The sequence below is a fragment of the Antechinus flavipes genome, chromosome 3 (genome assembly GCF_016432865.1).
Source record: "Antechinus flavipes isolate AdamAnt ecotype Samford, QLD, Australia chromosome 3, AdamAnt_v2, whole genome shotgun sequence".
In the NCBI taxonomy this organism is placed as follows: domain Eukaryota; kingdom Metazoa; phylum Chordata; class Mammalia; order Dasyuromorphia; family Dasyuridae; genus Antechinus; species Antechinus flavipes.
The window spans coordinates 617,036,190-617,051,323 of NC_067400.1; the positions used below are offsets into that span (position 1 = coordinate 617,036,190).

Here is a 15,134-nt window from a genome sequence, read left to right on the forward strand (position 1 = left end):
GGGGAGACAGCCTACCTCTGGCTGCGGGAACCAGGGTTCTCGCCATGTCCACTAGAGGGCAGCAGAAAGATGAGAGAACTGGGAGCGCCCCCCTCCCCCCGCAGGCGACACCCTCTCGCCTTCCCCTCCCCCCCCCACTATTAACTCCTTTTACTCCCCCCACGCCAGACCCTCGCTACACATGACTCCCAGTTAGGAGGGGGCTTTGTCTCTGAAGTGCACGGCTGGTGGGGGGGGGGGGGTCTTGAAAGGTTCCTGAAACTGGGGAGGGCCAAGTCAAACTCAGAACATAGAGGGAAGGGTTCCCAAGATGAGAGAACAGCAGCAGATCAGGGGCAGGAGAACCCTTTGCATTTGGGGTGTCAGAGCTGGGGGGCCTAGAACAGGGGATGTCAGAGCTGGGGGGCTTAGAACAGGGAGTGTCAGAGCTGGGGGGCCTAGAACAGGGAGTGTCAGAGCTGGGGGGCTTAGAATAGGGAGTGTCAGAGCTGGGGGGCCTAGAACAGGGAGTGTCAGAGCTGGGGGGCCTAGAACAGGGAATGTCAGAGCTGAGAGGGGCTTAGAACAGGGAATGTCAGAGCTGGGGGGCTTAGAACAGGGAATGTCAGAGCTGGGGGGCCTAGAACAGGGAGTGTCAGAGCTGGGGGGCCTAGAACAGGGAGTGTCAGAGCTGGGGGGGCTTAGAACAGGGAATGTCAGAGCTGGGGGGCTTAGAACAGGGGGTGTCAGAGCTGGGGGGCCTAGAACAGGGGGTGTCAGAGCTGGGGGGGCTTAGAACAGGGAATGTCAGAGCTGGGGGGCTTAGAACAGGGGGTGTCAGAGCTGGGGGGGGGAATTTAGAACATGGGATGTCAGAACTTGGAGGAGCTTTAGAACATAGGATGTCAGAGTTGGGAGGGACCCTTAGAACCAGGAATGTTAGAGACAGAAAAACCAGGGAATATCAGATTTGTGAGGACCCTTTGAACAGAGAATACCAGGGGTGGATAGGGGGGGAGGGTTAGAACATCGGATGTCAGAGCTGGGAAGGCTCTTGGATCTTAGAACAGGGAATGTCAGGATGGGGTGGGGGCTTAGAATAAAGAGCATCAGAAGTAGGAGGGGCCTTAGAACAGGGAAAGACCCCAAGAACTATCAAGCCCAAGTCACTTCTTTTACCGAAGGGGAAAGTAAGGCTCGGGGAGGGAAGTGGAAGTCCTTCATCTCAGAGTGTCAGCGGCATAGCTGGGTCTAGACTTCATTTCTCAGGCCAGTGCATCAGGAAAACTCTGAGGAAAGGGGAGGGGGCCGTGGGCTCTAAGGCACCTCCTCCTCCAGGCCATTGTCTCCGGATCAGGACCGTGACCTCTGGCCTCCTGAATCAGTGGCACTTTAACCCATGCGACGCTGCTCTCTCCCAGTCTCGGCTTCCCACAGGCTTAGGCTGGAGCCAGAGAAGAATCAGTCTCTTCCCACAAAGCATCTCTAAGCCCGTCCTTGTCCTCATCCCCACCTCTGTCCCCTTTCCCATCTCCCCCCCACACCCCCAGCCCCCAGTCCCCTCTTCCCGGCCTCAGAGTGGAACAGAATGACTTAGAACTAGTAGAATTTGAATATTGATCCATGAAATTTGGGCAAACTTCAAATTTGCAAAATGATTTAAGCAGATGAGCTTCCTGGCTTTTCAGATTTATAGACAGATTTTACAGGAAGGAAACTGAGGCTCGCTTCTCACCTCGGGCTCCGACGGCCGGAAGGCAGAATCTGGAGCCAGAGATGTTAGGGAAATCGCCTCACCTCGGTAGCCTCAGTTTCCCCATGAGTAAAACGAGGGCCCTGTCTCTTGGATTGCTTCTAAGGTCCCTTCTGGCTCAGAATCCCCTGCCCTTTGAAATCTCAGTGTTTGGGGTGTTTTCAGCTTGGGGCGCGCAGAGTTATAATTCCCAAGACTCCCCAGGCCAGAGGGAACGTTTCAAAAAAGGCCGGCAGAGCCCCGTTCTCTCCTTCTACCCAAGGGAAGATGGGTGTTTTCCCAGGTCACTTAGAGTCGGGGCAGATTCAGGCGTCAGGACTCTGCACGCCAAAGGCCGAGCTGCTTCACAAGCAGAGACAGGGGGAAGTGTCAGCGCTGGAGGGAAAGGGATATGACTGGAAGAGACCCTGGAGGGGGGGCACTAGCAAGAGGTTGTTTTTTTTTTGGGGGGGGGGGATCTGCTTGAGCCAGCCCCAGCCCAGATCTCAGGCAGGGAGGAGCCAGGTTCTAATCACAGCTCAGCCTTGGAGGGCAGACAGATAATGAGTCCCTCCCGGCCCCCCTGGCCCCAGAGAGGGAGGGGTTTCCTGACAGGAAATTGACCCAGATCCGCCCCCCCCCCACCCCGGTGGGGCTCCACTCCACTTAGCCAGCAGTGCCCACTTAGAGCGTCCAGACAGAGGCCGGGACCAGCGGTCAGAGGGACTCAGGTGAGGGCCTTCCCCGAGGGACCCCGGGGTCCCCGTCCCCAGCTCCTGGGGGAGGAAAGGGTTGGCAGGAGCCAGGAGGGGTATGGGGAGTGGGGGTCTTTGCTATCCGACAGCTCGAGAAAGCCCAAGGTTAGGAAGGAGGCAGGCACTGAATCTTCCTGTCAACGCAGGGCAATATGGGACTCAGAGAGGCCTGGGAGAGAGGCAATAAGGGCAGGAAGAAGAGTTCATGGGAAGCAGAGGGGGAGAGAGCTGAGGAGAAGGGGTCAGAGCGAGCCGAGAGTCTAGGACTCTCAGAGCTGGAATGGACCTTTGGGACCATCTAACCCATTGCTTCGTTGTGCGGATGGTAAAACTGAGTCCCAGAGTTAATATTCTTCCCGAAGGTCAGTAAGACTGAAAATCAAGCCTACTTTGGGGGGCTGAGCTCCTTCAGTTATACTCAGAGAATAAGGGGGTCGGAGAGGGCAGGGATTGGGGGAGAAATGGGGAGATGGAGGAACATTGAGAGAAGGGACGCGGAGCCCAGAGAACAGTGATGAGACATGATGGATGGATGGGATGGGAAGATGAAGACCTGAGGGATGAGAGGGGGCCCGGGGGGAGGGGAAGAACAGATGTAGGGGAGGCGCAGTGTTGGGGAAGAGTGAAAGATGGATGTAGGGCAGAGGCAGCTGTTTGGGAATATGGGAACTGGGCAGAATCCAGGTAGGGGGAGAGCGCAGTTCGGAGGATAATTACTAAAGTGAGGTGCAAGAGGCGCCGAAGGAGAAGGGCAAAGGGGGAGGGGCAGACCCTGGGGAAGAAGAAAGTTCTGGCAGACACATCCTGCAGGAGGGGGCAAGAGAGGCGTCTGGGAAGTGAGTCAGGCTGAGACCTGGAGCAGTGGGCGCCGGGCTGGGGGGGCGGAGGGGGGGAGGAGGGGGGGAGGGGGAAGGGGAAGGGGAGGAAGGGGGGGATTGTCTGAAGACAAGGTGGGGAGGGCTGAGGTGTCAGAGCTGGGGGGAGATTCTGGATCCAGAAAAATGGATCTGGTGGTACGTGGGACGGGAGCTTGGGAACAGGTATTAGTCCTGTTGGGACAGTGAGGATTCAAGGGGACCTGATTTTCCTTTGGATTCCACCCTTCCCTTATGGTGTGACCTTATATACGGGAGTCATTAAATCCACTCCCTCATTTTAACAGACAAGAAAACTGGGGCTCGGTGAGGGGCTCCCTTTCTGGGGCTTAGTCTCAATCTGTAAAGTGAAGGGACTGTATTAAATAGGGTCTCAGGGTGAGCCCTGATATTGCATATTCTAAGGGCCTTCCTAGCTCGGGCATTCCATGTTCTAAGGCCCCTAGCACCTCTGTTATTCCCTGATCTAAGGCCCTACCTGGCCCTGACCTTCTGGGTTCTAAGCTCTGATATTCCATGATCTAAGAACCCCACCAACCTCTAATAGTCTATGTGCCAAGGCCCCTCCCGGCTCTGACATTCCCTAAGAGCCCCCCCAGCTCTTACATTCACTGATTTTGCTGGAGGAAACCTTAGGAACTTGGGGAGGGATGATGGGTCTCCAGGTTAGATAGAGATTGTCATCCTCTCTCCAAGGATGAAAGACATCCCCGGGATTAAGGGACTACACGGGAGTTCTTGGTCTGGTCCCCACAAGAATGAGTGGGCCAAAGATCACCTGCTTCCCCGTCCCTTAAAGGTTAGAGATAGGAAGAGATGGGTCATGGGGGGAAGGGAGTGGGTGCAAAGAAGGAAAGAGGGGAATCAAATGCCTGGGATGAAAACTGAAAACTAAGAAGCAGGGTAGTGACTTTGGCGATTCCTTTAGATATAAAACCTTCAGAGATAGGAGAAAATGGGTTAGACAGTGATACACTGGACATAGCCAAAGAACTGCGGTGTCTGGACCCAAAGAGGAGTTAAGTTCCATGTCGATGTGGCCAGAGGTCCCCAAGGATGCACGCTTGGCTCTGGGCTAGTCCCCATTTCTGTCATTGCCTTAGATCAAGGGGTTGATAATAAACTCATCCAACTTGCCCGAGATACGAAGCTGAAAGGGAAAGGTAACAAGCAGGATCCCAAGAATGTGGACAGGTTCCTGGAGCTGGGGGCTGAAGTTTTTCCGATAACATCCAACTGCGTAAATGTAAAGACCCGTGCTTGGGTATAAACAATCAATTTCTGGTGTATGAGGTGGGGAAGGGATGGTCAGACAGCACTTGTTCTGGGTGTTTTTTTAATTCATGGGAAAGGTGCTGAGAATTCTTTAAGAGCTATCCTCTGGTGGATGGACCAGATTCGTTTGGCTCCAGACTGTGGTTTCGCCAGCTTTGGGCTGAAGGCGGGAAAATGCCGACTGAGGCTGGATGTCGGGAAAAAATTTTCCTAACAGTTGGCGCTGTCCCCAAATGCAGTGAACTGCTTGGAGAGGTGGCAGATAGATGACTCTTGTTGAATTTGGTCTATTAGAGGTTTCTTTTTGTGTATGGGTTGTACCAGATGGACTAAAGGTCCTCCTTCTTCCAACTCTCACATTCAGTGGTTTTGTGATTTTCTTTCCCCCCCATTGGAATTATGATTGAGTTTTCTCTTGCTCTCATTAGGTTGATGGTCAGATTTGGTAAACCTCGGGAGGGCAGTAGTCAGGCAACAGACATTTATCAATTCCCTATTATCCATCAAGCTCTATGCCAATAGATAGGCTTCCATCTGGTATTGGTAATTAAGATAATGGGGGTTTTCACACAGCTCCCATGCTTGTGACTGACAGGCGCGATGGCTAGAATGGTAGACCTGGAGTGAACAAGACTTGAGTTCAAATCTTGCCTTAGGGGGGAACTGAAGTTGTGTGACCCTGAGCAAGTCACTTAATCTTGACCTCAGTTTCCCAATCTGTAAAATGGGGATAATAAGAGCACCTACCTTTGAGAATTGATGTCGCGATCACATGAGATAATATTTGTAAAGAGCTTTGGAGATCCGAAAGGATCCAAACACACGTTGGCTGCTGTTTTGTATAAAAATACAATGACTAGATTATGAGGGGAAGGGCACCAGGGCAATGGAGTAGGAATCAAGCGTCTCAGCTTTCCAGATTTGGAATCTGGATTTGAGTCTGTGTTTTCCAGAGCGAATATTCTAGGTGAAGATGTTTGCATGTCATCTATGGGCTCCTTGAGAGATTTTATTTAAAGCTTAAGCACGAGGGGAGGAGTAAAGGGGAGGATAGGTAATAATAATTAATAAACATTTATTATGTTCTAGGCACTCTGTTTAACTCTAAGATTAAAAAAAAAAGTCTAAAGACAGTCTCTTCTAAGAGCTTATAAAATAGTGAGGGAGACAAAATATATATCCAAAGCAAGCTATATATCCAGGATAAATAGGAAATAATTCACAAAGGGAAGGCTTTAGAAGGAATTGGGGAAGGCTGCTGGGATCCAAGTTAATTGAAGTCGTAGCCAAAATAAAGAGAGGTTTTAGCTCTTTAAACTTTTATCTTAATAGCTCATCAACAAGACAATGTAAATGCAAATGGAGCTAACTAGGAATTAGTTAATCTCGGAGTAGCCCGAGTATTTATTTTGCCCATATCCTGTTTACACTTCTCTGTGAAACTCTTGTTGTCCCCGGATGAGCATAAGCTTCTGGAGGGCAGACTTTCACTTTTGCCTTTGTTTATTCGTGCCCCGAGGTACCTAATAGGCTCTTAATGTCGGTTCCCTCTTTCCCTGGAATCAGATCAGGGATTGAGTCTCCCATCTGCCATTTAGCAAGTATACCTTACTGCCCTTCCTTGGGCCTCAGTTTCCTCATCTGTTAAAATGAGAAAATGGATGTGAAGACTCTCTTAGTTCTAAATCCAAGATCACTCTCAGCACAGGGCCTGATATCATGTGTTTCTTTCTCTATGGTTCTCTGATCCTGGACAGCTATAAAGAAACACCCTGAAATGGTGTCGTGGGTTGAAGTTTGCATTCATCAAAGATCTATTTATGTAAAATAGAGAAATTGATTACATCCCAATGGAAATAGGCCATGTGGATTTCAATAAAGTGACCGCTTCAGGGGATGCTCCATTATCTGCAGGAAAAGGGAACTAGCAATGTCTTTTTTTTTTTTTTGTTCATCAATAACTTTCATCGTTCCCTATAATCACAGCAGTTCCCAGAGAGGCAGAGAAAATGGTGGTCTCTTTATGGAGCTAGAAGGAATCTTAGAGATCATTTCATTTTACAGATGAGTAAACTGAGGTCCAGAGAGCTTTACCCCAGGCCACAGAGGCAACAAGCAGCAGAGTCCCTGACTTTCCAATCTATCTAGTGATGGGAACATCAGAGAAGCGAGGGCTGGGAGAGGTAAGAGGTAGGGAAGCAGAACATGCTAGATAATTTAGGGAGGGGAGGAGGAGCGTGTGATGGGGTTGTGGGGGGAGGATGGAAATAGTGGCGTGGTGGATAGTGTGTGTATAATCAGAAAGACCCGAGTTCAAATCCCACCTCACTACTGACTAGTTATGACCTTCAACAAGTCATTTAACCTTAGAGATTCAATTCCCACATGTGTAAACAACAACCAAAAAAGGTGATACGAACACATTGTAGCTTGTATTTCTATCACAGTTCTCTCCTCACCAAATGGATTTCTCCTAAAAGAATACAAATCTTGCTGACCCCATTGCACAAAGGAAGAAAATCTGGGGTTCAGAAAGGGGAACTTCCTAGCCCAGGGTTTCACAGCTAGGAAGTGGCGGGGCTGGGACTTAAAACTGACGCCCTTTCTTTGGCACTGTGCCATCTCATGGTGGGGAGATCCAAAGTGTGTAATTTAGATCGAGGACTTAAAGAAACAAACACTCTGATACAATTATGTACCTTCGTGTATAAACAACCGTTATCACTCCTTGTTTGACTAAATCTGGACTTTTTTTTTTTTAAACTTGAATTTAAAGGGCTCGAGGTTATGGTTTTCTAAGTATCCCTACACTCAGATTATTGCCATGCCCCGGTGGCTTGCCAGGAGATCCCTGAAAATCCACTAGCTGAGATCCCAAAGGACAACCTGGGGACCCCGTCCTCGGCCCAAGGGAGAAGCGCTTTCTGATCCTGCTCCATGTTGTTTCTCTTTACACGATGTGGTTCTTCAGGGGTTAATGGGCGAGAAATAACTCGTTCTAATTCCTCTATCACTAAGGTTTTCGATCCAAAGCAATGATGATTTATTGTTGCCTACTATGTGCCGGGTGCTCTGTTAGGGGCTGGGGAGCCAAAGACACAATTATAAAGGCCCTGCCTTCCAGGAGCTCACGTTCTGCTTGATTGGGGGGTGGGGATGACAAATGGACACGAATATCTACGAATACATACAAAAATGGTGGATGAATAAATAAAAGTCGTTGGGGAAGGGCACTAAAATTGGGCTAATCGGGAGGGGCTTCTTGTAGGAGGGGCTGAGCCTGGGAAAAGAACGGGAGGGTCTAAGAAGGGACAGTAAAAAAAAAAAAAAAAAAGGCATTCCAGATGTGGGGTCCAGCCTGACCAGTTTGAACCCAGTTAAGGAGCCAGTTTGGCCAGAGTGCCTGAAGGGGGAGTAAAAGGGTAGTTATCCTGGAGATTGTGGTTGGACTTTAGATGCTAATATATGTGACCGTGAGTCTCTCTTTTAGAAAGGAAACTGAGGTTCAGAAAGAGGAAGGGATTCTAGATGAATCAATGGGCAGTCAAAAAAGTCTGCCAGTCCTGCTATAGAAGTCGTCCTCTTTCTCCTCCTTCTTCTCCTTTCCTTCCTCCTTTTCCTTCTCTTATTTCTCCTCCTCTTCCTCTTTTTCCCTTTAGCTAGGAAATGGTGGAAAGAGAATTTGATTCCAGGTCGGGGCCAGAGAGATCAGTTTGTCTTGTGTATTGGTGTCCTTGCTCCTTACCTCATTCCCTGCCCTGGGAAGCCAGACAGGGGTCAGTGTAAATGCTAACGCCACACCTATACGCCAAAGAGCATACATTAACCGCCAACTGAATGCAACCACACTCGCCAAGGATCCTTCCCACACCTTTCTCATCAGACCTCTGCGTCTAACTTGTTTTTAATTCAGTCCCCGGAGCTGGAAGGGACCCAGAGGCTGGCTAATCTTCCTTTAGGAGATGAGAATGCTCAGGGCCAGGAAGTCTGTGGCTTGGGGCGGCCAGATGGCACAATGGAGGCAGGAGGTGTTGAATTCAAATTCGGCCTCAGACAGTAGCTTTGGATAGTAACACTTAGTAGCTGTGAGACCCTGGGCACGTTCCTTAATCCCAATTGCCTCGGGGCAGGGGGGGAGAAAGTTTGTACCTTGATTAAGATCTACCCGATAGTGATCTTATCTTGCTCCTATGGCCACAGATCCTGACCCTTTGGGGCCAGATCTTAAGGGTGTGATGGTGGTATTTGAGGGAAAGGAAGGATGAGTAATAAGTGGAGAGGGAGAAACAGCCTTACCAGCACGCAGTTCTCTGTGATTCAACAAGCACCGGGGATTAAGGATAAGGCCAGAATCTCTGACCTCAGGGAAGGAGCTGTTGTTTTTCAGTCATGACTCTTCATGACCCCATTTGGGGTTTTCTTGGCAGGGACACTAGAGTAGTTTGCCATTTCCTCTTCCAGTTCCATTTTTGCAGATGAGGAACCAAGGAAAACAGACTTGCCCAGGATCACCCCAGCTAGTAAGTGGCCGAGGCCAGATTTGAACTCAAGAAGAATCTTCTTCACTCCGGGGTTGGCGGCCTATCCCGTGCCCACGTGCAACCTGGTCTATGTTTAGAGGAGATTGAATAAAAGACTCATGTCCAGCCACAGATGACCCTCAACCCGACAGGATAGGAAGCGAGGCTAAGAGGGAAGGATAGTGTCAAGCTGTGAGCGCTCAGAGAAGGGAGGGGATCCCCTGTGTGTTGGTGGGAAGAGAACCCACATCAGAAGCTAGCCCCAAAAAGTAACAAAAAGGAGTTTAAAAAGCAGTGGAGGTGGTGGAAGAAAAGAACCAAAGAATGAGGAGTCCCATTGTCTCAACTTACCTTGCTGTCGTCTTCTCAGCCAAGAGAATGTTTTGGTTTTTTTTTTAAACTGAAGACAATAAAAATGGGTAATGGGGGTCAGTCAGATGGCACGGTAGAGAGAGCATCAGCCCTGGAGTCAGGAGGACCTGAGTTCAAACATGACCTCAGACACTTAACACTTCCTAGCTGTGGGACCCTGGGCAAGTCACTTAACCCCAACTGTCTCAGCAAAAAAATATAATAAACAAAAATGGGTAATGGGGAACCGATAATCAAGCTAAGTAGGGAGATAGTAAGAGGGTGCGTGGTTGCTTTGAGGACCCACATGGACTCTGTTCTAGACCACTAAAAAATCGGCTAATGGGTTCACCCCAGGAAAGGAGAACACCACGGGAGACCACGGGATTAGAGAAGGAACAAGACAAAGAGAACCATAATCCAATGAGCTTAACTTGAAAGCCTGGGAACATTCCAGAATGTATTATCAGATAGCCTGTCTCCAAAAGGAATCCCTGATCACCAGGGGCCACCAGGGCTCCCTCAAAAACAAGTCGCACCAGCTTAACCTTCTTTTCTTCTTTGATAGGGTTACTAGACTGGTCAGTCAGGGAAGGCTGCGGGTATAATTTAGATTATATCAAAGAAATTGAACAAAGTCTCCCAGGATCTGCCTGTGGACTCTGAAATGGAAAGGTGTGTCTAGACTGAGGTCCCGTCGAGGAGTTTCGGAACTCATCGAACGACCACGCCCGAGGAGTAGACACGAAATATCCTAGGTGGGTCAGAGAAGGGGCCTTTAAGGGAGCAAGGATTTGCACTGGCGCCTGCGCTGTTGACCGTTTTCTCGGCGACTTTGGATAATGTCTTGCTCTTCACATGGGAGGAAGATAGAAGTTAGAGGGATCGCCACAATGGGAGAAGGCGAATGGGACTCCCAAGGACTAGAGCGAACTAGATCACACCGGGCTGGAACTCAGGCAGGGAAATGAGAAGGGATGAACGTCATGTCGTAGGCTTAGGTTCCAAAACTCAACCTCCTAAATGCAAGATGAGGGCGGATGGGCTTTCTCCTGGGCCCACCGATCCTGCCCCATAGACATGGGACCAAATCTTAAGCGTGTGAGGGTGGTACGGGAGGGGAGAGGAAGGGTGGCTCTGTGGAGTCGGAAGGAGACGGGGTGGGCGAGTGTATACTGCAAAGCCATAGGAATCGGTCACAGTTAAGGAAAAATAGTGCTCGGTTCTGGTACAATATTCTAGAAAGTTCGCTAACGAGCTGGAGAGCTTTTCAGAGAAGGGCAACCTGAAGGGGCTTGAGGGCAAATCCCATGGGGATCCAATGAAGGAATTGGGCAAGTAGAGGAGAAGTCTTTGGGGAACCTCCCCCTCCCCCCAAGTAACTGAAGAGCTGTTCTGGGAGGGAGAGGAGAACCTTGTTCTGCTCCTCCACTACCCCAACCCCTGAGGAGCAAAGCAGAGAAATTGCAGAGGCGCATTTAAGCTTTCGGACGATTAGAACTTGGGGCTACCCAAGGAGATGGGGAGGTCTCCCTTACCAGGAGGGAGGGGGGAGGCTAATCAGAAGTTGGATGTCTTCTCGCTAAGTGTATTTGGAGAAAAGATTCTTATTCAGGGACAGATTAGAATAGCTGACCTTCCTGTCACTGTCCATCAACAAGCACTTATTAAATGTTTACTGTATACTTAATGTTAAGTACTGGGAAGACAAGCAAAAACAGTCTCTGCTCTTAAGAGGCTCCAGTGTAGTGCGGAAATCCCTTCCGATTCTGAGATTCTGTGAGTCATTGATTCAGGATGAGCTGTTTAAAGGAGGCAGCACTTGAGTGAGGCTTTGAAGGCTGAGGGAAACATCCCGAAGAAGCTTCAGGAGGGGATGGGGATTGGGTAGCCCGGTTTCTCCTTTGACCTCTAGGAGAGCCTTCCCACAGAGCTATAAAAAGTGCGGGGGGCCGGAGCGGGGCTAGTTTGGGGTCAACTCCCCAGCCCCACCCAAAAAAAGGCGTGAGGTAGGTCGAGGCTCTAGCAAAAATCCTAGGAGTCGCATCCTTTTGTGAGCAACACTTTATATGCGGTTCCCTCTCCTAGGCAGAGAGGAGAGATCAAAGAAGTGGAGAAAGGTTCCCGCGGGTGCCAGATTTCTTAGGTTCTAGAATACTGTGGGAGCCTAAGGCATGATCCTGACAGTCTACAAGCCTGGGATTCTACCACTCGAGGGTTCTAGCATTCAGAGCCTAGAATCCTGAGTTCTAAATCCCAGGATTCCATGAATCCAAGGGTCTAATCGTCTACAAGTCTAAGATTCAAGAGTGTTAATTGTCTAGGAGGTAAAATAAATGTAATATTTTATATTGTATAAAAAGAGGATAAATAACAGCTTATACAGCACAGGAGGGGCTCTACAGATATTATCCTGTTTGATCCACACAACAATGCTGGGAAGTAAATGTTCTCATGATTAGAGTTGAGGAAACTGAGGCAGACATGCTGAAATGACTCGAACAGGGTCACACGGCCAATAAGTGTCTGAGGCTGGATTTAAATTCAGGTCTTCTTGCCTAGTGTTCTATTCCCGCCCAGCTGCTTAGCTTTCGATTAAGATGCTGACTCTACAGGTCTGCGATTCTCTAGATCTAGAACTCGATGGGTCTACGATTGGAGAACTCGGATATTCTAAGAACCCTGAGAGAATATAAGGATAAGGTTGGAAGATTTTCTTAGTTTAAGGGTAAATGAGTGTCATTCTGAGCTTCCACAAGCCTGAAATTTGAGGACGCAGAATTCTAAGATCTGATGCACCCGAGGGCACGAGTCTCTAACTCCAAGGTGCTAGAATTCTAAGAAAATCTAGATTTTGGAAAGTGCCTCAAGGGGCAGCCGGGTGGTGCAATGGATAGAGCACCGGCCCTGAAGTCAGGAGACCTGAGTTCTAATCTACCTCAGACACTTCCCACTTCCTGGCTGTGTGACCCTGGGCAAGTCACTTAACCCCAACTGCCTCAGGGGGGGAAAAGTGTGTCGAGTCTAAGTTTGAAGCCTAAGATTCAATGACTTAAAAAGAAACCCTCGATGATTCTAATTTCAGGTCCCGCCCCACGATGCCTATCCTGAAGAGCCTTCGGATACCAGACCCGAAGGGGACCCGGGCCAACACCCTGCCCCTGACGCCTTCCAGGAACCCCTTTGAGTCGTCCTCAGGGGCGGAGGATGAGGAGAAGGGGGACCTGGACGCCTTCCGTGGGGAGTCAGCCCCTACCCTGCCTAATGGGGCCTCGTGCCACCGCCGGGCCACCCTGGAGAAGCTGGTGGGCCTGTCACCCTTCAGGCTGGGCAGGGGAGGGGGCCGACGGGTGGGCAGCCCTGGAGACGGGGAGTCCCGCTCCTTCTTGGGCCGGGTGCTGGGCCCGGGGGTCCGGCGGAGCTCGGCCGATTTCGGTCTCTTGGCCAGACTCAACGGGGCCCGACAGGGTGGAACAGGGGATGCCGAGGCTGCAGGCGAGGCGGCCCGGAGGCTGGCCTTCTTGAGGCTGGGACGAGGGCCCAAGCCCCGCCGGGGGTCCCTGGCAGAAAGGCTGCTGCCCTCAGGGGAGCCGGCCGTGGGGACAGCACCCCCGGCCCCGGCGCCACCCAAGGCGAAGGAGCCGCTGTCTGGTGAGTGGGGAGGGGTGAAAGGAGTGTGAGATGGCCGCGGTTCGGGGCCCGGACTCTAACCCTGATCTTGATCCCGCTGGCAAGTTCAGCTCTGGCCCCAACTCAGGGGCCCAGGCCCAAAGGAGGCCTCCACTCACCCAGCTCCCAGTCCTGACCCTAACTCTTAAGCCAGAGTCACCTCCGACCCCAATTCTGACCTCTGACTCTACTTCTGTCCCCACTTGTGACCCTAACCCATGCGCTCCAACCCCTGATTCTCTGATCTGTGGGCAGTGAGCAGAGCTGAACCAGCTGGGTCACCCTGGTGCCTCAGTTTCCTCATCTGTAAAACAAGAGAAGGAAAGGGCAACCCCCTCCAGGACCTGCCAAGAAAACCCCAAATGAGGTCACGGAGAGTCACACACGAGGGAACGACAATGACCGTGACCTCGGCCAAATCATTTCTTGTTCCTGGGCCTCCATTCTCCCATCTGGAAATCCAGAGGAATGGACTGGGGGGGGTCCTGAAGGGCTTCCCAGTTTTAAATCGGGGACCCCTGATCCAGTAGACTCCGCCCCATAATTCAAGCCCCACTTCTGTCTTCACCCCATTCTGCCCCGCTGGTCCCAGTCTCGGGCCGGACCCCAAGCCCAGCACCATCCCTCATCCCAGCCCTTGGTCTCCACCTCCAGCCTCAGCCTTGGGCTTACCCTGGACCCAACGGCAGAGTCAACCTTAATCCCCATCCCGGCCCCGACGGCCGTCCTAATGTGGCCTGTAGTCCCCAAGCCTGTCCTGGATCCTCAGCACGATCCCAACCCCGATTGTAACCATCACTCCCATCCCCCCTGTCGCCGCGCCCACCCTGATCTCCACTTTGACCCGACCCCTGGTCCGGAGCGCTTATCCCTGACGCCCCCTTATCCCTGACGCCCCCTTATCCCTGACGACCCCTCCCTTTGCGTCTGGGCCCCTCAGCTTCTTAGGAGAGCCCCAAAGTGCCTCTTCTCCGTCAGAAAGGCCCGTGTGGGAGACGAGGAGGTGCTCGGGCGCCCCAGGTCCTAGCCTTGAGCCCCAAGGGAGGGGGCAAGGAGCGAGAGGGGAGGAGAGTGCTGGGAGCTGGGGAACCCACCTCCCCTCCCCGCCTTCTGGAAACGGATGGGCAGAAATAGCCACTGGACAGGAAATTGCTTCCCTGCGAGTAGGAAACAGAGGAGGGGGAGGGTCAAGGGGAGCCCCTGGGCCCCTGGGGACCTTTCATCCGCCCCCGTGGGCCTTTCCTAACTGTCCCCCGCTGACCTCTATCCCTACCCCACACGCTACCTCTGACCCTCTGTACCCCAACCCGGCCGTGCCCACCGTGGGGAGTCGTGACTCGTCTTCTACAACCCAGACAGTTTCCCAAGTTTTTCCCTGCCTCTTGCTCCCGACAGCCTCAGTCTCCCTCATCCCACCTCTAACCAGCCCATTTTCCTATTTTTCTCTCCTAGTCTCTCTCTTTTCTTTGTGTTTCTGTCTGTCTCTGTCTCTGGGTCTCTCACAGTCTCTCGGTCTTTCTCGCTTTGTCTCTTTCTCTTCCTGTTTTCTCTACCACCCTCCTTTTCACTCTCCATCTCTCTGTCTCTCTCTCTCTTTGTCTCCCTGTCTCTCTCTCTCTCTCTCTCTCTCTCTCTCTCTCTCTCTCTCTGCCTCTGTCTCTCTTTCTCTGTTTCTGCCTCTTTCTCCTTGTCTTTGTCTTTTCTCAGTGTCTCTGTGTCTCTGTCTGTCTGTCTCTTTGTTTCTGTGTCTATGTCTGATTTTCCGTCTCTTTCTCTCTGCCTCTGCCTCTTTCTCTCCCTGTCTCTGTCTTTTCTCTGTCTCTGTGCCTCTGTCTGTCTCTTTGTGTCTGTCTCTGAGTCTCTGTCTTTCTCTCAGTCTGTCTCTCTTTCTGTGTCTCTGTCAATCTCTCCATCTCTTCTTTCTCTTCTTCTGGCTCTTTTTCTTTCTCTCTCCTGTTTTCTCTACCACCTCCCTTTT

At 51.1% G+C, this 15,134-nt stretch overlaps 1 protein-coding gene across 2 annotated transcripts in view; it reads left to right on the forward strand.

Moving 5' to 3' along the window:
- Positions 1 to 2,221: 2,221 nt before the first annotated feature.
- The window catches only part of EXOC3L2 (exocyst complex component 3 like 2), a 28,519-nt gene continuing 15,606 nt past the window's right edge, over positions 2,222 to 15,134 (forward strand). Inside the window, exons 1-2 of one of the 2 annotated variants that reach the window (XM_051989408.1) lie at positions 2,222 to 2,442; positions 12,573 to 13,138. In XM_051989408.1, the coding sequence (XP_051845368.1) occupies positions 12,586 to 13,138 (553 nt within the window). In that variant the 5' untranslated portion in view covers positions 2,222 to 2,442; positions 12,573 to 12,585. Of the gene's footprint in view, positions 2,443 to 6,877; positions 10,246 to 12,572; positions 13,139 to 15,134 lie in introns of those variants that run through there. The other variant, XM_051989407.1, reaches the window with a different exon arrangement.